Genomic DNA, 27154 nt, shown 5'->3' with positions numbered 1-27154 from the left:
GCTCAATTTGCATTACTTAGTACAGCCATATGGTTTGATGGGAAGTTAAAATTATTCATCATCACCGCAGAAGCCTAATTTTCAGGTGACTAAGTTTACAGCAATGGTGCCTGTTATTCGTTATGAACAAACAACAAAATATAATACATGCAGAAAAGGGCTATGTTTTATTTATCTCATAGTGCCTAGTTTTGGTTCAATACATAATAATAAATGTTTGATAGAGGAATAAAGGAAGAGAGGGAAAGAGAGAGGAATGAAAACACTGAACAAACAAAAAAGGATACATATATACTTAAGCACATAGATTCACAGAAATTTAAAACTGGAAGAGGCCTGCCGGGGGACCTGAGGCATGGAGCCAGGGACAGGACCCCCCCTTCCACAAGTAGACACACTGCCAGCGCCTAGGGGACTGCCAGGGGGAGCTGAGGCATGGAGCTGGAGACTAGACCCCCCCCCCACCAACAACCAGGCACACCAGCAATAAGGAGAATGCCAAAAATATCACCTCCATGTGGGTGGCCCACCACAGTAACCATGGCTGCCGTGAAAGCGGCTAGATGTCACAACCACCATGCAGATGGTCCAACAGCCACTGGAGTCCATTGACACAAGGAGAGTCACCAGCAGAGACCAAAGAAAAGAAAGCCCATCCCAGAGTGACAAAAGAAGCATCTGCTCTATGATAATATTGGGGGACCTGAACACACCTACCTCTCAGCATTGGACAGATCATCTAGGCAACAAATCAACAGAGTAACCATTACTCTTTCAGAAGTAGAGAAGAAATCCAGGGTAATTAGAGGGTGGAGGGAGAGGGGGATGGGGAGAGATTGGACAAGGGCCATAAAGAATAAATAAAATTTGTAACAATATATATACTAGTAATATTGATTTGATCAACATATGTCAACACTGAACCCTAAAAATATGTATAATCAATTATGACTCAATAAAAATTAAATAAATTTAAATAAATAAATAAAATAAAACTGGAAGAGACCAGGTGATCCTCATGCCAGAGCATCCACCAACACAGCTGGTGGCCTGGGGAGAAGCCTGACTCCCTGGCATTTGCCAGGATGGGCTCTGGTATGCAGGCTGTCACTGGAGGGTCCAGGGACTGCAACAGAGCCCAGGATGTGTCCTGTCCATCCTCCCTGCCTCTTGGCACATCCTGCCATGAAGACAGATTGTGAGGGGTATAAAAAAGTGATTGGTCTCATTCTTTTCCCAGTATTCTGAACTGTGAACCCATGTGGCCCACCTCGGACTTACCTATTTCTGTTATTTTAGTTGTGAATCATTCTCCTGTGGAATTGGCAAAAACTACATTTTTACTGTCCTTACAAGCATGGTTCGCGTCATCACATGAGTGAGGGTGGGATGTGATGCGTACACACGTGTATATGTATATATCATGCAGCAGGCACATCACATTGCTGCCCAGTGGGGAAGCAACAAGTACAATAAAAAATTGGCTCCAAAAATAAAAATAAAACTGGAAGAGATGTACATAGGAAAAGGAGGATAAATTGCATCAGTTAAGAGTTCAGCTTGATAGACAACTGTGGGCCAAATCCAAGGTCTACCACTTACTGGTTAAGTGGGTTGAGCAAATTATCTTTCCTGAGCCTCAGTTTCTTTATCTATAAAGGGGAAACTAATAAAAGAACCACTTGATAGGCTTGCTCTAAAGATTAAATAATGTAATGGTAGAGTGCCTAGCATACAGTAGGACTCAAAAAATACCATTAGTAGTAGTAGTACAATAGTGATTTAGTCCACTATCCTCCTTTTATAGAAAATGCAACTGATACCTAAAGAAATGAAGAAGACTGCCTAAGTCACACAGCTCTCTGGTAGTGGAGCCTGACTAGAACTCAGACCTCCTGCCTTCCAGACCCATAATCCACACTGCTTAGGCAAAAACCTGAACTGAGAAGAGAATAAGACGGTAAATCTAAGCTAGGGTGATGCTGGTTCTTGAAATTTAGTCTGTTTTTAAAAACACATGAGCAGGTACCTAAAACATAGGCAACATTCTCACGTGCTCCACCAGAAAATATTCAGATTGTTAAATCTGGGGTAAAGTGTTTTCAACAAGCATTCTAGATGATTCTCCTGCAGAGACCCTGAGGCCACAGTTTGAGAAGTACTGCTGTAGAATAAAACAAGTAAAATGCTCCCAATCCGTAGTCTTGGCCATTAGAATCTCCTACAGAGCCCCATTCTGAGCCTATTACATTAGAATCACTAGGCGTGAGATCCAGATACCAGTATTTTCTGAAATCTCCTCAGATGACTCTTATATGTGGTCAGGTTAGAGAACCCATGGTCTGTAGAGAGAAAATAACCATCTTTGCTAACAACAACCAAACAAGACTGGAAAGAGGTGGGATTTGCAAAATTAAAGAAAGAAGAATGCTTTGTGGGAAGGGCTCAAGGGTGACTGTAGGAGACCCTGTCACGAGGTACAGGAAGCATGTGAGTCTTAGATACACAAGGATCACTGAAAACGGTGAAGACACTGATTTCATTACTCCCTACCTCCAAACGCCATCTACCCTTTGCCACCTCTGTGATAACACTCATCCTTTACAGATGACCCTGTAAACAATCACTCCTCTGACCTCTCAGCAATTTCCTTCAAAACTTCTTTGACGATTAAATCAAGCAGGAGGCTGTGCCATAGTTTAACTCAGCTAATCCCACTTACCATGATGCCTTAGGGACTTATTTAACCTCTCTGAGTTTCTATTTCTTCATTCTGTATAAAAGGAACTGTCTGTTTTGCCTGTTTCATAGAGTTGTTGGAATGGTCAAAAGACACAATGTGTCCGAAAGCCTATTTCCAATCCCAACGCAGTATTCAAATCTAAGATACTTTTTTTTGTTTAATTCACCTACTTATCCTAATAAAAACGTACATGCTTATGAGATTTATATTCAGCAGGAGGTGCTGGCTGAGTTGCTTCCACAGAGTCCCTGAGCTGGGGCAGGGGGGAGGGGAAGAGCCTGTACTCAAAGTCCATGCATCATTGCAAAGAAGTGACACATCAAACTTCTCAGATACTAAATGACTATCCCATTCAGCTTTGACCTAGAATATGTCAGGCGTTGTTATGTGCCTCCATATCACAATTATTTAGCAAATCAGACTGGCAGGTTGATGACTTATTTTCACATGCATTTTCCACTGAAGTTTCAAAAATCCTTGGCATGAAGATAATACAAAAAATAAAAAATAAAAAGGCTTACATACTACTTAGGAAATAGACTTTAAGAATTTCCATTAATGAAAAAAAGCGTACAGCTCACTTGAAGCCAAATTATGCAAAAAACAGTTGGAAAACATATGTGAAAGTAAAGCAAGTTCTGTCCATAAACACAGTAACAACCAAGCAGTTTTCTTTAGCATAGGCCTTTATGCCAGAACTACATAGATAATGACATAGGCTGGATGATTTCCTTTTGGAATGAAACCACTGTAAAATGTAAACAAAACTGATGACAAAATACTGGCAAGGTGTGGAGGTGTATAAAAACTGTGACACCTTCAGGAGAACTCAACCACCAAGGTCAATGATGATTGTGCACACTAACCCTAATAAGACTTCATGCTATCACTGTGCAAATGATCTCTGCCCAATGATACAATGACCTTGCCAAGAATGTTTAACATCACAAATACCATTTGTGTCCAGATTTTTTGTTAAAATTAGGAATAGCTTAAAGAAAAAGCCATCAACTGTCAACTAGCAACATGTAGAGGTAGTTTGTGTAATGCACTTCTCAGTCCAGTAAATAAATATAGATGCAATTACATTTTAAAGACAAGTAAAAATAACAGATAAATAACTTGTCTAAAGCTAAATATCTGTTTTTAGGAATAATGATCTCAACTTCCTGGAAGACTGCGTCATATTCAAATTCCTATGACATCCTAATCGTTTCTGATTTTAGTTGGGGGCCAGGGAATAACTCATATAACAAAGGAACAGAACAGATCAAGACAATTTCTACATTTTAAAGACAAGTAAAAATAACAGATAAATAACTTGTCTAAAGCTAAATATCTGTTTCTAGGAATAATGATCTCAACTTCCTGGAAGACTGCGTCATATTCAAATTCCTATGACATCCTAATCGATTTTAGTTGGGGGCCAGGGAATAACTCATATAACAAAGGAACAGAAGAGATCAAGACAATTTTATCAGTGCCCCTACCCTCAACACACACACAGAATTGAAAGCAATTATGTGAATGTTTCTGTGCATGGAACATGGCTTTTCAAACTTACGAATTAGCAAGGCAGTATTGATTGACAGTTGTTTCTCCCTACGTTTGTCATGAAGCTATTGTTTTGTAATTTAACTTTACATATGGTACAGCTAAGTTTCCATAGGCTATTCGATAAGAAAAAAAATGAACTACAGAAATTCAAAAGACATACTTTCTCTTAAAGCAGTGCTTTTCTAAGTCTTCCACCAATAACAAAATGTATAGGGTTTTGAAATTAAAGTGTGATTAAAGAATATGGCTAGCACAAAACATAAAATCATAATAACCAACCAAAGGCTATGAATAAAATGCAGCAAAAACTTTACAACTTTTACATAAGCTGATATGAAAATAGCCTTTAAAAAAGACAAATTACAAAACCTCAGATGTCAGCACCTAGAATACTTATATCTTAGACTCCACGTTTTACTTACCTCATTTCCATTTGTGTCCTTGGAAACAGAGGACACATTAGTACAGAAGGAATGGCATCTCTTTTTTTGAAACTGAATATCGTGTATTTCATGAGGGCAAAATCTCTCAGTGTTTTCCCTTTCTTGAACACTGCTATAACTTTTTGATGGGTCTTCAGTAAACCCACTTTTTTCAAGTGGTCTCTCTGTACCACAGTGAATGGAACTTAAGCTGGCTGCCTTTCGAAAAGAAGAAACATCAGTTTTTTTCTGGAATGTTATTTCTCTTGTATTGACATCATCTAAGTGTTTCTTCCTCTTTGTGCAATATGGAGTGCCGTCTTTTTCTGAAATCCTTTCATCCAGTTCACTAACTTTTACTTCTGTTTCATTGTCTTTAGCAGAAGAAATGTTCACATGGTAAGGCCAATTGCTTGCAGCACTCGGCAGAAGTTTCTGTTTAACACCGTCAGCTACAACTTCTGTCTTCTCTTGCTGAATACTATCTTCCAGTGTGGGATTTGGGGTAACAGATTCCTCCCGTACCAGTCCCCTGGATAAAAGGGATGGCTGTTCTTTTGAAAGCCGAATGTCGCATTTCTTGCCTTCATTTTCATTGTTTGGCTCTACTGACTCTGTGTCACCTGCAATTTTGTTGATTGGTTTTCTTCTGAAATATTTTCTTCCAGTAGAATATTTTTCAGGGCTCAAAGGAGTTTTGGCAGGATCTAAATATCGTTCTTCTTTCTCAGCTCTTACACATCCACAGACATTCCCCATTTGATCTGCAGGAGATCACAGCTCCACAAATTCACTCATTTCAAAATCCAGGGCTTATTTAGATCTTCTCCATTAAGTCCAAAAATTCCACTCTGACCTCTAATTCCTCACGGACTTTGTGACCATCTCCTTCAGTCTGAGGCCATTTTGCTTATGAGAAAGGCACACGCAAGAAATGCTGTGGCATCTTGCCCAGCCGGGTCCCTGTGTTTCATTAGACACCGTGGCTTATTTCTGGCCACCAATCCTCTTAGACAAACATTACTGCTCACTGTCAAATTACAACACTGACGAGCTTTCAAGGCAAACCCTCAGCCTTACTATAAAGATTATGACCGTCACTTTAACTTTCAGTTTTCTGAAACGCAGATGCACTACTCAAGTTTGTACTAACCTTTGAAACTACTGGTGGTTCGACAAATCAGAGCGAACTAAAAACAAATACCAGTCTGCAAAGGCGGAGCAATGTGCCTTTCAAATTTAGTTTCATAGTCTGTACACTCTTCCACTTAATTTTTTTTTCTTAAGAAACACCAGCTAATTTTGGTACTTGCACATAAACAAATAAAAAGCTCAATAATCTCTGTATTATATTAAGATTCTCATTCAAAACAAAAGCCATAAAAAATAACAGAATGATTCAATAGCTAGCTGAAGGAGGGATAATAAATGCTAAATGCCTAAAATACTCTAATAAAATTGTTTCTAAAATCAATCTTTTAAAATAGTTTGTAAAATTTTTCAAATAACAAATTTCCAAGCCACCACCATTATCTAATCATTGGTATTCTCATATGAGCAAATGGATAAATTATATGATTTAAAGCATGGAGCACTTAACCAAAGGGAACACCTGTGCATTCTTATACAAGAATTAAGGCAGTTAAACTTTACATGTAACTGTTATAACTGTACCCAAGTTAAATATTATGCAGTTTTACTAGGGCCTTGTCAAAAAAATAATAAATCAGTACGGAAAACCTGATTGTTAAAGATGTGCATATTTCTAACACCGAGTCATAGATAAGATAAAAAGGAAATTAGTATGGTATGAAATGGACTTACACATAAGCAGAAATCATTTGAGTTACTGAAAAAATTGATAATTGCCTTTCTCTAATCTTTAGATGGATCAAAATATGAAACTCATTATATTTTACTGAGTAAGAATATTAAATTAAAGAGTGAAGTTAGCAATGATGTGGCTGATGTTTGTCAGTAACAGACTCTGCATTGTAACTTTTCCCTAATCACTTACAAAAGGAAATTAAATATTCTCCTGTGGCAAAAACTGAGTATCCTAGAAGACAAGCTGGCAAAAATAAGATCTTGGGTTTGTTTATTTTTAATTTGATTTTTAACATCTTCAAAAGCAATAGAACATTTTTCAATAGAATTTAGGTGTATAATGGCTGGTGTTTGTACTGACATGATGGACCGGCAACCAGTAATTTGCAACCCCCAACCCCTCATCCTTCCCTCTAGTCCTGCCAAACTAAGCAACTGTCCATTTTCAGTCCATATACATTGCTCCCTCTCCCAGGAACGGCCCAACTTCAGTCTCTGCCTGGTAGCTGGCATTTACCTTGCAAAGCCTATCTCTCTAATACCTGTAAAAATTTACCTTATTTTCTAATACTTTCCCTGTCCTACCACAACACTCCCTCTCCACTAAATTTCTATTTTTATTTATGTCACTCATAGATTCATTACCCTAGACTATAGTTAATTTTTTGAATATTCCCCCAATACATAGGACAACATACTTCATTACCTTAGTGTTTCTGGATCTAGCATATGGTGTGTAATGATATAGGATTACTGTGATGATGAGGCCTACCTTCAGAAAGTCTGACTGAAAGATTCAATTTGTGAGGCTCATAACAATTTTATTTTTTCGCAGATGGTCCATATGGGGATCCAAACCCTCGACCTTGGTGTTATCAGCACCACAGTCACCCAAATGAGCTAACTGGCCAGCCCTCATAGCAAATATTTTTAAAATAAGTAAACAAAGTGGTGCTCTGAAATTATTTCCCTTATTTATGTGAAGTATAGAGGAAAAAAAGCTCAGTCACTCTGAGTGAGAATGATTATAAATAGCTTTGTATCTTGGCATAACCAGAAAATAGTTCTAATCTTAAATTATAGTAGTACTAAGAAAAGTTATTTCATTTAAATAAGAAGGAACACTTCAATTTTACCAAAACATAGATGTGTTCCATTTTAGATAGATCTTGGTCTAATTTTAAAATATCAGTGATAATTTAACAGTCATAACCTCTTGTAATTCAGGTCCTAAAATACAATGGATTCCATAGCATTACACCACAGGATCATATTAGGACCAAAACTTCTTTTGGTACTTCTGTGACTAGTCCTCTTCTCTTCTCCAAAGATAGCTGAACTCCAAACAACTTTCTTAATATATAACTCTTTTTGAGGCCTTTTGCTTTAAATTTCCTCAAACTCAGACTCAGGGTCTAAATACACTGCTTCTAATCCCAACCACTTACTCACAATTTGGCCTAGTTTCTGCTCCCAGTAGCTTAGGAGTATATTCTCCAAGATCTCCAATGTTTTCCTTCTAGACAAAACTATCAGTCTGCACTCCCTCTTAATTTTCTCATGGTCTCTAGTGGCATTTCATACTGCTCACTATTCTTTGCTACTTGAAATTCTCTTCCCTTGATTTCATCAATATGTTTTCCTTTTGTATCATCCATCTCTCCAAATGTTCCTTTTCTGTTTTCTCAACAGAATCTTCTTCTGCACCTACAATCACAGGACTTCCCCAAATTTCTGTCCTTAGATTTTGGTGCTTCCTTCATGTATGCTCTTCTCTTGGATCCTCTGAAGATTCCTTCTCCATGATACACTCAATGACCACTTGTATACTGACAACTCCAAGTTCATTATCTGTACCTCTGACTTCTGAGATCGGCTCTGCTCACATTTCTCAATTATACGTAAACAGATACAGAAGCTATCCCACCATCCCATTAAACTCATCCAAAAGGTCATTAGTTTTCCCCTTAACATCACCCCCATGTATCTCAGTAGTTTACTGGTCTTTGATCTCCCAGGCTAAAAACTTTCATCACCTTTAATCCTTCTTCATCCTCTATGCCCTGTAGTCAAGTCCCTTCCTTTCTTCCTTCAAAATATCATCCCTTGGATTCCATTTTTTATCGCCAACTGAGTCCTGGCCTTTATCACTCCACTCTGAGATCCCCACCTCAGCTTCTTAGCTTATCTCCCTAACTATGCACTCTGCTCATTTCTACCTATTTTACATGCTATCAATAGATTCTGTTTCTGGATTCCATTTTTTATCGCCAACTGAGTCCTGGCCTTTATCACTCCACTCTGAGATCCCCAACTCAGCTTCTTAGCTTATCTCCCTAACTATGCACTCTGCTCATTTCTACCTATTTTACATGCTATCAATAGATTCTGTTTTCTAAAACACAATTTTTCAAGTTCAGAGTGGTTAAGTGACTCACCCAACGCTGTCACAGCAGTAAGTAAAAGAGCCCAGGATGAAACTTAGTTCTGTCTCCCTCCAGGAAAGCCTGGCTGCTTTCCACTGCCCCACAGTGACCCCTAGTCTGACATTCAAAATCAGATACAGTCTGCCTCACCAGGTCTGTGGTGATGAAGTGACTGGTTCCTTGCTCTGTTAGGCCTCCAGCCTTCCTATCAAGGATTCTTGCAGTTTCAACTCTACTAAAAGCTTGGGTACCTGATCTATTTAGGGCTAACTGCAGAATCCTCAAGAAAGCCACTGAGGAACTCAACATGAAATCTGCTTTTTGGAGAATAGTGATAACATCCGAATATTGCTGATGTCAGTATAGTTCTATTTTCAGAATAGTGGAGAAGTCAGAATAGTGCTGATGTCATAATAGTGCTCATGTCAAATATGTGCTCATATTAGAATACTGGTGATGTCAGAATAGTGCTTATGTCAGAATAGTGCTAATTTAACATAGTGCTGAGTCTGGTCATGATGGCGGAATAGATGGTCTCCAGCAGGGACCACAGACAGATAGACCCCAGATGGTCTCTCCCACAAATCAACAATTTACAACTATAAAAATGTAACATCAGCCAAGCTGGGGCTGCTGGAGCTCAGGGGAAGAGGAAGAGAGACCTACGGAGTTCATGAAGGTGGGAGAAACCATGACAAAAGAAAGAAAAAACTGCCCAGAGCATTTTGGGCCATGGCCGCTTTAAGTCTGGAGCTGCTGAGCACATGGAGCAGGAGCCAGCAGAAGCTGCAGCTGTGCCCATGAGATGGAGTTGCTTGGAGGTGGCAGGGAAGATGAGGGCCTTGGGGGACCCCCCAGACAGCAAGACCACTAATAGTGTTCCTATAGACACACACAGGAGCGACGAGCCAGAAAAGCTGAAAAGGGGGAGCCATTCAGAGGCCAGTGAGTCATCACAAAGGACTGGTGCATGGCCCATCCCTTGGGAAATGTTTGGAACACAGGCAGTAGGTGAGATGGGCCCACTGGGAGAACACTGGGGCATAGCAACGACAGCTGATCCACCCCCCGATCAGTGCAGGACCACTCAGAGGCAACTGGTCAGGGATGCAGAATTGCATGGGGTGCAGTTTTATGAAAACATTCAGGCTCAGATCAGAGTTTCTACACAACTGAGGTATACCAGGTCTCTGGAGAGCCACAGAGCCGGAAATACCAATAAGGTCAACTATTAAACCCTGAGCTGCACAAAAACCCTTCCCTTGGGAAATAGCAGCAAAGCAGCAATTTAGCTCAACCACACAGCTCAAGGATTGGTTCCCACAGGAAGTTCCCCCGTTTTAGAAGTAAGCAAAGGACAAAAAATTAGTTCCAGCTTGGGCACACCACCAGTGCCTTAGGGCCACCAGAGGACCTGAGGCTTGAAGCCAGGGACTGAACCCCACTCCCACAACCAGGCACACCACCAGTGCCTTGGGGCTATGCCTGGGGGCCTGGGGCATGGATACGGGGACTGGACCACCCCACCCACACCCAGGCACACCATCAGTGCCTCGGGGCCCCACCTGGGGGCCGGGACATGGTGCTGGGAACTAGACCCCCCCACCCACAACCAGGCATACTACGCAAGTGCCTCAGGGCCAGACCAGGGACCCAAGGCATGGAGAAGGGGAACAGGCCCGCTCTCACAACCAGGCACACTGTGCCAGCACCTCAGGGCGTGCCAGGGGACCTGAGGCATGGAGCAGAGGGCTGGAACCCCCTCCCACAACCAGACACACCATGCCAGTGCCTTGGGGCTGACCTGAGGAATGGAACCAGGGACTGGAACCCCCTCCCACAACCAGACACACCATGCCAGCACCTCAGGGCCTGCCTAGTGTCCTGAGGCATGGATCTGGGGACTGGCCCCCCCCCCCCTCCACAACCAGGCAAACCGTGCCAGTGTCTCAAGGCCCGCCCAGGGACCCAAGGTGTGGAGAAGAGGACCAGACCCCCCTCCCACAACTAGACACACCATGCCAGCTCCTCAGGTCCTGCCCAAGGACCCGAGGGATGGAGAAGGGGACCAGATCCCCTTCCACAACCAGGCACACTGCACCAGCGCCTTGGGGCCCACCCAGAGACCTGAGGCATGAAGCCAGGAACCAGACACTCCCCACAACTAGGCACACTGCCAGCACCAAGGAGTATGCCAAAAACATCACCTCCATGTGGGTGGCCCACCACAGCCACCACAATAACCATGGCTGCTGCAAAAGCAGCTAGATGCCACAACCATCACACAGATGGTCCTCCAGCCACTGGAGTGCATTGACACAAGGAGAGTCACCAGCAGAGAGAAAGAAAAGAAGAGGATGTCTCTCTCCACAAAGCCCATTTCAGAGTGACAGAAGAAGCATCTGCTTTATGATAATACTGGGGGACCTGATCACACCTCTCAGCATTGGACAGATCATCTAGGCAACAAATCAACAGAGTAACCATTATTCTTTCAGAAGGAGAGAAGAAATCTAGGGTAACTAGAGGGGGAAGGGAGAGGGACATGGGGAGAGACTGAACAAGGGGCATAAAGAATAATTACAATTTATAACAATATATATGCTAATAATATTGATTTGATCAACAAATGTCAACATTGAATCCCCAAAATATGTATAATCAATTATGATTCAATAAAAAAATAATTAATTAAAAAAGAAAATAGAAATCTGCTTTTTGGCCAGTTCTACTTAGACTTTACCCAATTCTGGTAACATTTCTGGCTCTGTGCTCCATGTGCAAATCCCCACCTTGGTTCAGTACTCAGTATTTATGATCCCCTAAGGATGGGGTCCTGCAGTCTTGGAGACCCTCAGGCCTTTGGAGTTCTGGCTTCCAGTTCCTGTTACTGGCTCTCCCTGACATCAACAACCTAGCTGAGTGGACATTCACCTGTACTAGCTGCCCTGCAGTCCAGCTAGCTAATACCTTTTCTCTGCTTACGTGGGTCTCCAACTTCAAACTGCTGAAACTGCTTAGCTGCTTGTCGGGTACTGCAACCCACCTAGACTCTACTTCCTGTACCTCTTCATACCTGTCAGATCTATCCTATTCCCAAATGTGTCCCAGGTACATTATTTTCCACCATTCCCCTAAAAACCCTACATTTCAGCCAAAATTCTTTTTTAAATCTTACTCCTCTCAAGAATTGGTTCAAAGCCCCAGCTCCTTCCAGAAGCTGGCAAGCTATCTCTTCCTCCTTCAATGTCCAAACGCACAGTAATTAATCAGTAAAATGTCCTGTGCGCCTACTGTGGGTTGGGCTCTGTGCTGCACACTGAACATTTCACAAGCAGATAAGCAGTTAATTAACTAAGTTCCAAAGTTAGGAGTCACCTTAAATCAAATGAAGATGATTTTTTCAAAATGTATAATTTCATAAAACGTAAATCAAAATCAGTCCTCAATTGGTACAGATTAATGAGATAATAATTCATATTCAATATATTTGCACTTACTCCCCTCAAATCTAGATTGAGAAGGCAAAGCCCTATACAAAATATACTTTTCTTCTAATTCATTTCTCTTTAGGATAATTATACTGCCATCTAGTGTCTATCAAAGGAGAAAATGGTTTACATGGTTGAGAAGCTGTAATATCAATAAAAATCATTCTAAATAAGGACTGAGTCATAAAATCTTTATGTCTCTAAAACAGGTAATATTGTCCAATGACCAAAAGAAATGTGTCTGCATTCAATAAAAAGAAATCTCTGTCTTCCAACTCTGAGATTACAAGCATTGTCCTTAAACTACATTTAAGCTCATGGAAAACAGAAAATGAGGTACCAGGTTCACAGATGGCACGTTACTTGAAAGAACAAATATACTGCTTTAAAAAAGAAGCCTGAAATTTATTTTTCATCCAAAGGGCATGAAAGCATAATTCATCCTTCATATGAACCACTTGAAAACTAGCAATGAGAGCTAAAAGAAATCATTTTAAAATGTTTTTTTCTAAAAAAAAAAAATCAATTTTTAAGAAAAATTGGGCTTACCTGAAAGTGCAAAATTATTGTCCATATTAATCCCAAAGTCAGCTTGGGATTTCCATCTGTTATGTCATCATTTCTAATATTCACTAATTTCACCTGTTATATATGTGAAGAAGAGATAAAACAAATTGTGTAGTAAACAGCATGAGTTATGTTTACTTACATAAAAGCAATTCTAAATTATACAAAAGAAAAAGTAAAATGATTTAAATACCAGTAATCTCCTAAATACTGATTTACCCTTATCTTCAATCATTTTAGATTACAAATTATAGGGTAACCACAAAGGAAAAACAGGTTTTATTGTGGTTTTGTCTTGTATAGCAAATACTAAAAGCAATCACTTATCAAAACAAAAATAGAACTTAAATGAGAAGTTCTAAATACTTGAGATCTTAAAATTAGAAATTATTTTGTCCTTTGAAAATAAGCTTTACTTCACTCTTACCATTAAGTAGGAAACTGTCCTGAACCATAAAATTATTTAAACAACTTTCTCACACTTCCATCAGAAAGGTTTAGAATTTTTTAAAAACTAGAATTGTTATTCTCAATCTACTATAAATAAATATATAAGTTACTGAGCATCTGGAAAGCTAATCAAATATTCAAAAAATAATATAATACTCAGACTTAAAGCTTATCAACTGTCAAACTGCACATTCAGGTAAACAAATGCAATGATGATCTCTAACACTTACTTCCTGGGCAAAAGAATTAAATATCTTGAATTAAATACTCAGAATTATAAACCATGATATCTAACATTTTACTTCCAAAATAAAATATTGTCAAAAATATTTCAGACAAGGCAGCATAATTATCCATTAATCCTTCTGGAAATTTCCACTAGAATGAAGAATAATGAGGCAAACACCAATAACATTTAAAATGTTTAAGCACTGAGAATTTACTAGTATTTAATAACTATAAGCATTTTAATGTTCATAATCAACTAAATGAAGGAATAATAAGAACTAGTGTTTCCTCTCCCCCTTTCCCTCTCTTCCTTTGTTCCTGCTCCATTAAAAAGCAAAATTGTTGTTACTTCTGATTTCTCATTGTTTTCAGTAAGTTCAACTCTTCTCCATTTCTTTTTCTTCTTTTTTCTACTAATTGAAAAATTACTTATACTTTGGCTTATGCTGCTATAATACAATATGCCACCACCAAATCAAGATAATGTCCAATGTGGCGGTGTTCATTCTTCATGCTTTTTTTTTTTTGGCAGCTGGCCATTACAGGCATCCCAAGCCCTGACCTTGGTGTTGTAACACCACACTGTTGAACCAACTGAGCTAACTGGTAAGCCTGGTGTTCTTCATTCTTTTCCATGATTTCTTCTGAAACCTCAAGTTAGTTGGGGACTATTGTCAGAAATATTGTTTTATTTTTAACCACTCATAAATTGTCCAATATTACCTACTTAAAAAATAAAATATTGCCCCATCACTACTAAGTACTAAAAATGCTTACACTAAGTTTTAAACAGTGTTATATCAAATAATTTTATAAAAATGAAGCCTTTTAATATATTAAGTGTAAACAATAAAGGATTCCTTCCCCACTATTAAGAACTGTTCACAGACATTTTCAACATTCTGTTGCCACTAAAATGTCATTAGCTTCCTAGGCAAATGCATTCCAATTCAAACAGAGGGAAAAGCAGTAGCTCTTATTCAGACAGAAATGTAGCCACTCGTAATTTCTCTGGGCTCACACCTACTAGTAACTTCCTTTTCTTGGGACAAATGTTTAAAAACATTTTTAAATATTTGCCTCACCAAAGCGCAAGCATAATGATTATAATTCACAGCCAAATTTAACCTTGTTATTCCCTGACATGTCTCTATGCAGATTTACTTAGTCACATATGTTTATAAGATTACAGTCTTTGGAAAACATCATACCTGGCGTCTTTTCAAATAGTCAAGTGCAATTTGAACATTCTGTAGTCTGTGAAAACGCATCCGACCTTTCTCTCTGGGCTAAGAATAGATAAAATGCAGGTTTAAAAAACATTGTAGTTTCTGATACCATTGACCATGCTAATTTAAATATATTTTCTGTTCATCTTAATATATTAAAACAGTATTTACTATTTAGGTAAACCCATACAGTTTTTAAAGAAATTTTTAATTTCTTTGTATTATCTGGGATTAAATTTAAAGTACTAGAGATTTTTTCTGAATATGCTTTATTTAAACATATACTTTATTCTAAATGTTTTATTTAAATAAAAGGAAAAGAGAAAATGTCATAGAACATACATACTTTTTATATTTGCTAATAGAACAATTCTACAGATACTTAGCTATGGATGCACAAAAATAATTAAATATCATTCCCCATTTCACCTTCTTAATAAATACTACTCACAAGAGGGCTCTTAGTTACATATACATATATAGCATGTTAATGAAAATGAGGTAAAGTAGCATGCAATTAGTATAAAAATCATCAAGAAGGAGGAAGACAGAAGGTTTACTTAGCCATGATAGAGGAAGAACGAAAAGCAATTAAAGCCAAATAACATATTTCCTCTTCATTGTATTTTAGCTTTGTCACAAAATTGGACTCTACAATAATTAGAAAGGACTCTATACTAATTTTGCCCTGCATGGGGATGGACATGATTATTTCTCAGTCTCAGGAATAGGGACACATAAAATAAGATAATTATTTTCCTTAATGTCGTTTCCCTTAAGAAACACTACAAGTTAGCAGAAGGAAAACATAAGGAAACAGAGCTGAGAAATACTTAACAAAAATACAAAGAATGAAGCTGAAACTTATCACATAAAATCTTCCAAAGGGAAAAAAGAAAAAAGAAAACTGACAGCTTAGCTTCTTAAATATGAATAGGTTGCTGAAGCCAAAGGCGCTATAATAAAACAGACAGCAGACCACATCAGGAAAAATAAGATCTGCATAATGAGTAGAAATGATGTTGATTAATCCACTCATGGAATCCAGCAAACACAAAATTTCCAATGAAATCAGGGGACACTAGGGATGCAGATGACAAAAGAAGCATATCTGTCTTGCAAAGGTGGGCTGAAGTCAACTAAGTGTCATGGAGATTAAATAAATCTGTGTGTTCTATCAGGATACCAGATTTTAAAAATCTTTCTCCCTTCTAAATACTATGAGACTGTATTAGATAGGTAGTGCCCATTAAATACCTATTGCCAATAGGTATGATTTAAAATAGAAACTTAAATACTAAATAAAATTTCCGTAAGTGCTTTCAAAAAAAGCAACAAGTAGTTGCCATGTTTGAAGTATCAGTTGCAGAAGGGGAATAAATTTGCATAAATATTAGCACATTAGGTGTGAGATTTCCATATTTATATACGATGTATATAAAATTCCTTACCTTACCTAAAATGCCATCATAGAATTTAAGCAAATACAAGGGTACTTCAAAAAGTTCATAGAAAAACTCATATTATCTTTCAATTCTATTTTTCCATGAACTTTGCAAAGTACCTTCCTATGTTCAGTTACCATGCAGTGCACAGTAACATATACATAATTCATTCAATCATTCTAGCTCTCTGAAGATAAATTTAAAGAGAAAATACTTCCTCTGTCCAATTCTTCAGTACACACACATCCACCTCAATGTGGGTTTTGGTCCTTTCTATACTTTTCTCAAAAGGAGCCCAACCCCGTGAGTTACTTCTCTGTCATGTTAGCGCTCACCACACTGGAAAGGCTAGGTTAGTCGAGTTATGGGGGCCGACACCTACCCCCTTATCCTCATCCTCCACATCCTCATGCTGTTCATATTCGCATGCTTCTGTGGCACTCACCAATCGTAAGGTCTTCAAAATATCTCGCTCCCTTGGCTAATGAATATAACAGACAGAAGATAGGACAGCAAAGACACAAGACAGACCAGAAATGAAAAGAAGAGCATGAACAGAACATAATGAAGGAGAACAGGGAACCAAGAAGGGGAAGTGATGTTCACCAAAAAAAAAAAAAAAAAAAGATATGACACCTGCAGAATGGGTTAAACCACAAAGACACAAGACAGACCAGAAATGAAAAGAAGAGCATGAACAGAACATAATGAAGGAGAATAGGGAACCAAGAAGGGGAAGTGATGTTCACCAAAAAAAAAAAAAAAGATATGACACCTGCAGAATGGGTTAAACCATTTTTCAGAAAGCGGTGTTTATTTCCTTGCTATTCGTGAGTTTTTTAATATATGGTTATATTATGGATCCAACTTCTGCTAAGCAAAAAAACCCAAAGGTAAAAAAGAAGCAAGAATGGAAACAGGATTTTGATTATAGAACTGATTATATAAGTAATCAAAGTGCTTCAATCTCTCAAATTTACATCATTTGAAGTCTGAAATGCTTATGAAGCTAACCAGAACTCTTTTTTTCAGGCAGAATTCACAGCTCAAAGGATGAATGTTGCAAAAATCGGAACAGTCTGTGTTGAAAACACACTGGTCATATACAGAGAGAATTGCACGTTCTTCAAAACAAATTAAGAAATGTAAAACTTACCAAGGTATCTCCCGAAAGAACCTCTAAAAGAGAGATCAAATTGTGTCCATCTCTTAAGTCTTCATAGAGATCATTCACATGTTTTCGAACCTATACAGAGAAAAGCAAAACTTTTGGTCCTAAAACTCAGAATCATCCCTAACATTCTTAAACAAGGAAGGAAACAACAGAAAACACTCCTCATGTGGTATTCATTCACATGGCTATTTTTATTTTTCCTTTTTACTACTTAAAAACTAAATATAAATTTAAAAAACAAAACTAAAAGTAGAAGAATTTCAGTTTAATAATTCATAAAGACAAGGAGAATATTACATTTTTAACATACTGGAATAAATATAAGCCTTGACCACTACATGGGGTTACAATTTTTTAAATATAGGCAATGCCCTGACTTTATCCACAATTTCTGATACAGCAACCAGAACCACCTTAACAAGAGGGTTGAGTTCACACACACACACACACACACACACACATACACACGCACGCACGCACGCACGCACCACCGCCAGTTGGTCTTCCTACTGGCCACCCACAAAAGGATCAAGGATGCTGCACAAGAACACATTCCACATTTTAAAAATCCATAGACGTAAGCAGGGTGAAGGGTACATGAGACTATGTACTATTTTTGCAACTTTCTGTTAGCCTACAGTTATTTCAAAATAAAAAGTTAAAAATAATCTATATATGTCAGGTGAGAATGCCTCTGTCCAAACCTTCCTCTGTACAACATAAATCTTTTTGTGGTGAAGGGTTTTCATTACTACATAACACTACCACAAAATTAACACTCAGCCTCTTCCACCACTCACAGACGTGATTTAATTCTATGATTTCAGCACTCAGACCACCAAAGATTCCTCAAAAGCTTTGTTCAATCTGCCCAATAGGTATAGCTCCTGTACCTAGCTGGCCCAATAAAAGGTCTCTGCTAGACAGATAAGTGCCAAAGCAGGCTACTAAGATGGCTGTTCCACAGCATGCTGGCACATTTCCATGTTCTCATTTGTTAAGTGTGATTCTGGGCTGCATTACTTGGCGCTGCTCCCATGAAAGCAGCCAAGGAAGTGGTCTAGAAAGAGGCAGGGACCAGAATCCCACCTCCTTCACCTGTGCACAAGCTCTATATTCCTGCCAGTCTTTAGAGTAAACTCTGAAGGTCTCATACACATGAATCAAACTTCTTTGCACTTCCAAAACGTCATGTGAATACACAGCGCAAAGTAATAAAAAGATCTAAAATAATGATCAAAACTATCTGACTACACAACAAGTGAGAAAAGGCCTACTGTAAACTAGAAACAAACGTTCTTCATTCCAAAAGAGTAGTTTAAATGCTACTAAAACTAAACTTTTTAATCTTAATTGACTATGTGCATGTTTTGTAACATCTTTTATTAGTGTCAAATATTTTTGACTAATGATGAAAAAATTTCATATCAAATTTACTAGCTCCTACACCCAGTGTTTTGGAACACTTTGCCTAAATCACAAAACCTTTTAATATTCAATTGCCCATCTAGCATCATTAACCACAAATAATATAAGTATATTAAATTTAGGCTCAATAGCTCCACCACTAAGTAACTGGCCAGCAAAACTGAAGGTGAGTCTTTACAAATTGACATTTTATTCTGATTTCTTAATTCCCAAGAAATATCAGTTTAATCTTTGGTGTCATAAGATTATACTACAGTAAAAGAAAGTTAAAAAACACTTTATTTCTCTGAAGAAAAAAAAAAGCCACAATACATTTTTAGGCAATCCTTAACCCAGAAAATCTATTAATTCCCAAATAAGCTACAAAGGGATTATCTATTCCATAAGAATATTTACCTTGGAATACCCTTAAATGATAATCCCCTCAAGACCTCAGTTATATTTCACAGATGAACCAATTTTCAAGGACATTTTCAGGTTCTCACCTATACATGTGTGACACATACACATGCAGATGAGCACTTAGTAAAATGAATACTAATACTGTAATTTTCTACTCATATACTAGAGCATTATAAGAATTCACCCACACCCATTCCAGGGAATGACCTTGAATTTATAAGGTTAAGACCTACTTAAAAACAAGGCAGAAAAGCCAAGCTTGTGAACGTCACACACGTTAACACATCTAAATCTACACACTTCTTAGTGTAGCTCCATTGTAACCAGAAAGCAGCTTAACTCTAAAAGAGCCTGAACAGAACACTAAGAGATCATATTTATATAAACATTATTATGCAGCTCCAGATCCTCAGACAGCTGCTCAATCTCTCAAAATAAATGACTTTATTGTGCAGGTCTGACACTCTCAGCACACAGAAGGCCAGTGGCATCCAAGCACATGATCAGGATGGGGCCTCCCAGGACAGTAACGAACACATAGCACTGAGAATTCCCTGTTCTCTGGTTCACTATACACACGCCCTGCCAGACTCACATTTCACTCCATATTCCACTTCCTATGTCTTTCTCACTCCAGGACAGTTATAGATAGGGTGTGATTCTGAACACTTATTTCATAGGAAGGCAATTTCACAACTTGCCCTGGCAGATTGAACTAAACCCTCTATATCAGGGAAACTTTCCAAAACCAGGTGTCATTTTTCACCATCATATTTATGTGACAATGAAGAAAAATTAAATTAGGCATGTTTAGAGGAGGAGAATAATAATATTATGCCATGAAAAACTAAATTAGAAAAAGAGAAAACTTGTTACAAGGGAAAAAGAATTAGGAGACCTGCATTTTAGTCCTCTTTCTGCCACTGGCCTCATGAATTTTCATCAACTGCCTAAACTCTCCAGGCCTTAGTTTTCTTATTTGCAAAATAAATATATGAAAATAGAAGGCCTCTAGTTCAATTTAGAGAACAAAACTTCTATAATCTGAAAATAAAATTATCATTTTTTAAAATCAATGGCCTGGAAATTGAAAGAAAACATAGAAAATGAAAAGCTACTTTTAAGACTTGTGGTTTACTTTCTCAAGAATTTTAGAAGAAAATGCAGAAATAGACTAACAACATCAATGGCCTGGAAATTGAAAGAAAACATAGAAAATGAAAAGCTACTTTTAAGACTTGTGGCTTACTTTCTCAAGAATTTTAGAAGAAAATGCAGAAATAGACTAACAAAGATAACACTTGAAAAAATCCTGAGGCATTGGTTATCACATAATACTGCCTGCTTTTCCTGTCTCAGGTGATTATTCTGAGGGTCCACAGAAATACTGCATATGAAAAATGTTCTACAAATGTAAGATATCATTATTATCATCTTTGTCATTCCACAAAAATCGAATGTCACCATTATTAATGATAATAAACAAAAATACACACACAATGAGTTATTACTAGATACCTGACCCTGCACTAAGTGCTTTACAAAATATTGGTTCATTTTCCTCACCACAAATGAATGGGATGCAAGAGAATGTTATTAAAAATTAAAAATCAACATTATGGGAACAGGGGTGGTAGTGAATGAACTGAGGAAAAAAATTGGGGTTCTATAGAAATATCTGATCATATGAGCAATTTAGGAGAAACACAGAAATTAAACAGTTAAGCCTATATAAAAAAGCTTTTTATTTTGTCCTAAGTATGAGTCATAGACATTTGGCCTGGTAACTTTCCTTCACGGATGACTATACTAACTGCCAACAGTCTTAACCTTCTGTTTTCCACTTTTAATAAAACATTGCTTGTTCTCTTTTTAGATGTTTTCTCCCTGTGGGACACAAAACTGTCTGAACAAACAGTGCTAGAGGAAGTGATGAGCACAGTAAAGTGCTATGAGATACTCTGGGATTACATTATGTAACATGAATTACATAACAAGGGCAAAGCAGCATTTTCTGTATTTCACACAATTCTCGCACAACTTTGCACTGTTTTTTAAAATGTGTGTACTACGTTGCACTAACAGTTTACCCCTAGGGGGCACTAATCTTTTGCTTAAGATACTATTGTAAAAAAGGAAAATAAATAGACTAGAAAATACTCTGGGGAAAAAAAATTCTAAACGAGGTGCTGGTGATGAGATATGTAATATTTCAAGTTTATTTTAGAGAGCGAACAGAGTAGATTACTCCAGGTCTGTATTATCTAAACAGATTAACTACTGATCAAAAAGTGCTACTCCAAAAGCTTCATTTTGTTAACCTGTAATTGGTTTTACGTGTGCTAAATCAAATTCAGCTTTGAAGAAAAGAGGATCATCATATAGATGCTTATTTAATGTTTAAAATTGCCTCTTTCCAAAGTCTGACTTTGTAGTGGTTGATGTTAACCTAGACAAATTCCACAAAAATTTTACTTCCCATATTTACACATATTGCTACCAAGCAGCTGCAGTTCAATTCAGGTCACTAACTATTTATTGAGCATCTGTCATATGTTCAAGTATCCTTTAACTTCTAAGGGTACAAAGATAAATAATAAGAAAATGTCACCTCTTGAAGCCTGCAGTCTGAGACAACAGAAATTTAGGGAGAAAATTTCAGAATAAAGTGAATGAATATACTCAGAGCATACTTAGGAAGCTATGAGGAGCTTTAACCCAGTCTGGGGTCTAAGAAGTCCTCCCAGCAAAGAAGAAGGTAATGCTCCCCGTGGAGAGAAGAGCAAGAAGAAAGCAAAAAAGCAAGGATGCCCACAACTGTGCAGTGAATTCCAAGAAAGGAAAGCAGCCGTGAAGTCAACCAACTGGGAGGTGGAAGACAAGGCAGGAAAGGCGGGCAGGGAGACATGGCAACTTTACATGTCATGTTACGAAGCTTGGACTCTTCTAGGCAAAGAGAACCACTGAAAGCTCTTAAGCAGAATGAGGGCATAATATCTCTGACCAATATAAAAGCTTCTTTGTAAACTATTATCTTAAGCAAACACAAATCACAGGTAAAGCCAAAGGCCCAATCTGTACACAGTAATGGAGGAAAGTCCCTCAGGAAAAAGCAAACTACAGTGGACATTCAACCAATGAATCTTGGGTAAAACATATGCACAGCAAGCAGCAAGCAAAACACCAGCCACATAAAGGATTCACAGTCCTCTCTTAAAGAAGTTCTACATCTAAAGGATACAGTATTCTGGAAAACAATCAGCTATCTTTAGAAAGGAACATAAATAATAAAAGAAAGCTTGTCCCAAATGAGATCACCTCACTGCCTTACACTAACTGGGTGAAGAAAGGGGGGACAGTATGCTTTAGTGAAAACCATGAATTAAAATGTTTTCCAATGCAAATTTTTTGAGTTCAAATACATTCATGAAGAAAAGCCTATCAAGTTCTCCTGAGAGAGCTCCTTAGATAGATATCCTATTGAAAAAAAATAAATAAAAGTAACAGATGTATCAATATTTTACCATATAAGTAAATTGATGTTTTAAAATACATAGAACTAATTAAAATCGATGCTTTTAAAATACATAGAAGTGCTTCAAAACAACGTATTCTCTTAGGTAGCTGCCTTATCTGGACAGTTTTGTTTATTACAAATTTGTTTCAGTACTACTTCTTCAAGAGCTGCAAAGGAATAAAACTATAACTCAGATTCTACCTAAATTACCATAAATTCTAATTGGACAGTTGCTCCTTATTTGATGTCATAAAAAGGTGGTCACAATTTTTTTAGGTGCTAAGTCAGCATTAAGGCCATACATAATTCATCTCCTTTATTTTATTTTTAAACTATGAAATAAAGATATTTGTCATACATCTTAAGGTATGAAAGGATAAAAGAAAGAAGAGTTTTAAGCAAACCAACGTCGGCATTAAGCAATACAAATAATCTCTCTACTCCATATTGAACTCAATTAGTTCTTTGACAAAGAAAGTTCTTTTTTAAGCTTTCAGGTTGAAAATCTACAATCAATTTTAAAAAACAAAATTAAAAAGGTCTTTTTTAGTCTTTCATGCAAGGTAGAACTATAAATAGTTAAGTAAAATAAAAGTATTTGTATTACTGATAAATACTTGAAGATTTGGTGGCATTTTGGTCATAGTTTCACCTAGGTATTTTAAATATTCTCCTCTGGACAGTTTTAGAAAACTTGTTAAAAACTATTTCATCTTAAAATTTATTTAAAGTATGTAATTCTTGTCTGTAACAGTTTGCCTGGGGTTTGGGTTAGTTGATTCTGGTTTGCTTGGGTTTGGGTCCTCTACGTTTCCTTCTTGCTCTTCCTTTTTATCAACAGGAAAACAGACAAAAATCTATGTTTGCATGTGTCTTCCCCTGAGCCTGCAGATCTTTCATGTCTTGCATAGCTGTACAAATCTTGGTGCTGAGCAATTATAAATAATGTAACTGAAAAGGAGAAATAAATTCAGAAATCAATAGATTCTGCATAGTACTATCTTTTTTGGTATCTGTCCAGTTTCTTCAAATTAATTTTTATTAAAGATGTGTTCTAGACAACCAACCTCTATACTACAATGTCAATCACATGAGCACTGTTTTGTGAAGGTATCAGCATTATCCATTCCTTTTATGAAAAAGAGAAAAACAGCCAACAAATGTTATTATGCAGTCTTTTTTAAAAGAGGAGGAGGTATATTAGGTAAGTCTAAAGGATGTTTCTGTCCAGTGTTCTGCTGTGAGTGAAACTCAGTGATGTTTAGCAGGAGGAAGTGGGTATCACCTTTAAAAGTTTTTCAAATATCCTCTAGCTCATTACTTACACAAATCTTTCCTTAAACCACTTATGACATCAAAAAAATCATGGTAAGTGCTATTATATCAAGAGGTTTTTAATAACAAATATCCTCTAGCTCATTACTTACACAAATCTTTCCTTAAACCACTTATGACATCAAAAAATCATGGTAAGTGCTATTATATCAAGTGGTTTTTAATAAAAGCATAAGGAAAAGAGGAGGAACCAATCAGTGACATTTTTATGCTCACCTCTTTCTCATTCCTCCCAATTTCTCATACTTTGGACAATAGAAAGAAAAAGCTAGGAAAACAGAAGTCATAATCACTTAACACTTCTAATGAGTAATTAATAAGCTACTGAATAAAACAAATTTGGATACAAATGGAAATTTGTGACTATAGTAATGTAACAAGATGAGTAATGACAACTAAGTAGAATGATATTATAATAGCCAAGTACTACATGGTTTACACGTGCCATATTGTAGAAAATATAACTAGGTGTATCAAAGTCTGTTTAACACACATAGTCTGTAACTATACCATCACAGTCCTGTTTTTTACCGCCAACATTTTAAACAGATTCCACTGTATTTTCAAATTCCAGCTTTTACTAAAATAAAGTTTTGAAACCAAATTGTGAATATTTTTCAATACAAATCATGCAAAAGTTAATTAAAGATGCATTCAGGTAAATACATTCAATTCTTCTTTGAAAAGGAAGACATCTCTTCTCAGTCATTTGCCTCTTAATGCAAGGTTACTTTATGAGTCTGACTTTCCTCTTTACACCTACCTATCACTGGTTCCAAAGAAATCTTAATCATGGTTGGTGATAAGATGGAATAACTTCTCGGGGAGGGGCACTGCAATGAAGGGCATGCTAGGATTCCAGAGTGAAAGGCAGTTAGAGGACCCTGGGTAGTGGGTGAGTGGGGAGAGAAGAATGCAGGAAAGGAATACAGGGAAGTGACAAATAAAAATTTCAACTACTTTAAAATTCTGATTGAAGTGTTGGTTGAATACTCCTGAGCTGAATCATCTCTTTTGGGGCTTCTGTCAAATGAGTTATAGGTTGTCTGTTACACAGTGATTCAACAATTAAATGGATTCCTGTCACACATAAAAATTGTTTTTTCTCCTTCTGGCACCATTGAAAATACTGAACTTTTACAACATAGTTGTTTACAGAAACAACAACAACAACAACAACAAAAAACCCAAAATGCTACCATCCCAATGCACACACACACACACAAAATCAAAGAACCAGCTGAGCCCCCCAAAATGAACTTCATCTACCTCCTGGATGATGTTTAACATTGCTCACTCTGTGTATCTTCAACCAAATAGTGAGCCACTTGTTGGAGTAGTTATAACATGAGTCAGGCTCTAGGCTCGAGAGAAAGCGAGAGCCTGGAGAGGAACGTAATAGAATCCACTGGTAGATGGGGCTCCACTGGGTAGAGCGAGAGAGTGCAGATATCTTCTGGTCACACCCTCATGGGTACTTCCTGGTGTCATTTTCAGAGCACTGTATGCCAGGGCTCGAGACTACCATGGACAGGCATGATACAAGTGGTTGCTTCATCTTTTTTAAATCTCTAGGATTGGAAAATCTAGGGATCCCTCAGTAGCATATTTTACAGTTTTGAGGCCTTTATAATATTCTGATGCTCTCTGATACTTTATATGCAAACTAACTCACTCCTTATTAAACATAAGCCCATTTCTTCAACTCCATACAAATAAACAACTGAGAACAACTGCATCCTGTCCATTAAACCTTTGAAATAACCCAGAATTATGATCAAGACAACTGTCATAGGGAGACGAACACTGAAACTATTTTTAAAGGCACCCCCAGATGATGAGATTTCACTGCCTCTACTACAATCCATTGTAATGCTTTACACCTATTCCCTGTTAAAGAACTTTTCCTTAAATCCAGGTCCCCAGTATCCCGATTTATGTTTTCCAATATAAAAGCTACACAAACCTTATCTGGGGAACTGTTATGTTTGGAATGGAATTATAAATACAGGTTTATTCTGTTAATTAATGTTATTCTGTTACTTAATGAAAAATAAATTTGACAGATGTTAATCTGTTCTTGTTAAATTAATCTCTGCAACAGAAATATACTTTCTGTAGGAGAATTAAAACTTTCAAAGATGCCATCAATTTCTTCAAACTGATCACTTCTTAAATGACATTGCAATTTTGCCAAATTTCCAGATTCCAGTCTACTCAACAGAGATCTCCCAATTACACAAGCCCAGAATCACTGAGGAGATGCTGCATTTATGTCTCATGCTAAGGCTTAAATCTAAGTGGAAATTATTTTCTCTGCAGTCCCTGACCTGAGCACCCTCCCTTTTAAATGGACAAATTTTACCAGAGTAGGCTTGAGCCAGATAACACCTAGCAAATCAAAGGCCACATTTCCAAAAGTGAACCACAGGAGACAGCAGTGGGTTCGCTGCAAGACACTTAGATCCCAGCATCCTAACAGTACACTTCATTTCTAATCCCAAAGGCTAACAGAATTTAAAAAGAATGTCTGCCGAATACTTGAGGTCACATTCTCAAAATCTCCACTGTCATATTTCTGTGCTTGCACTCACTGTATTCCTTCTACCCAAAATGCTGTTCTTCCCCTACCTCCTCTTCTGGCTATTGAAGTCTTACTTTTCCTTCAAGTCAATTCTAATGTTACTCTGGCTGCAAAGGTTTCCCTCTTCTGGGCCGGCCCGGTGGCGCACTGCTACAGTGCGCCGCTTGGGAGCGCGGCGGCGCTCCTGCCGAGGGTTCGGATCCCACATACAGACCGGTTCCCGCTCACTGGCTGAGCGAGGTGCGGGCGCGGCACTGAGGGTTGCGATCCCGTTGCCGGTCCCGGTCCGGTACACGAAAAAAGACAAAAAAAAAAAAAAAAGGTTTCCC

At 37.7% G+C, this 27154-nt stretch overlaps 1 protein-coding gene across 1 annotated transcript in view; it reads right to left on the bottom strand.

The window, feature by feature from the left end:
• The window catches only part of DST (dystonin), a 447950-nt gene that overhangs the window by 217680 nt on the left and 203116 nt on the right, over positions 1-27154 (bottom strand). Inside the window, 3 exon segments of the mRNA XM_008572189.1 lie at positions 13016-13108; positions 14923-15000; positions 17542-17631. Of these exon segments, the coding sequence (XP_008570411.1) occupies positions 13016-13108; positions 14923-15000; positions 17542-17631 (261 nt within the window).

Source organism: Galeopterus variegatus, unplaced genomic scaffold, assembly GCF_000696425.1.
Source record: "Galeopterus variegatus unplaced genomic scaffold, G_variegatus-3.0.2 Scaffold763, whole genome shotgun sequence".
NCBI lineage: Eukaryota > Metazoa > Chordata > Mammalia > Dermoptera > Cynocephalidae > Galeopterus > Galeopterus variegatus.
This window is presented reverse-complemented; position numbering and strand designations above follow the sequence as displayed.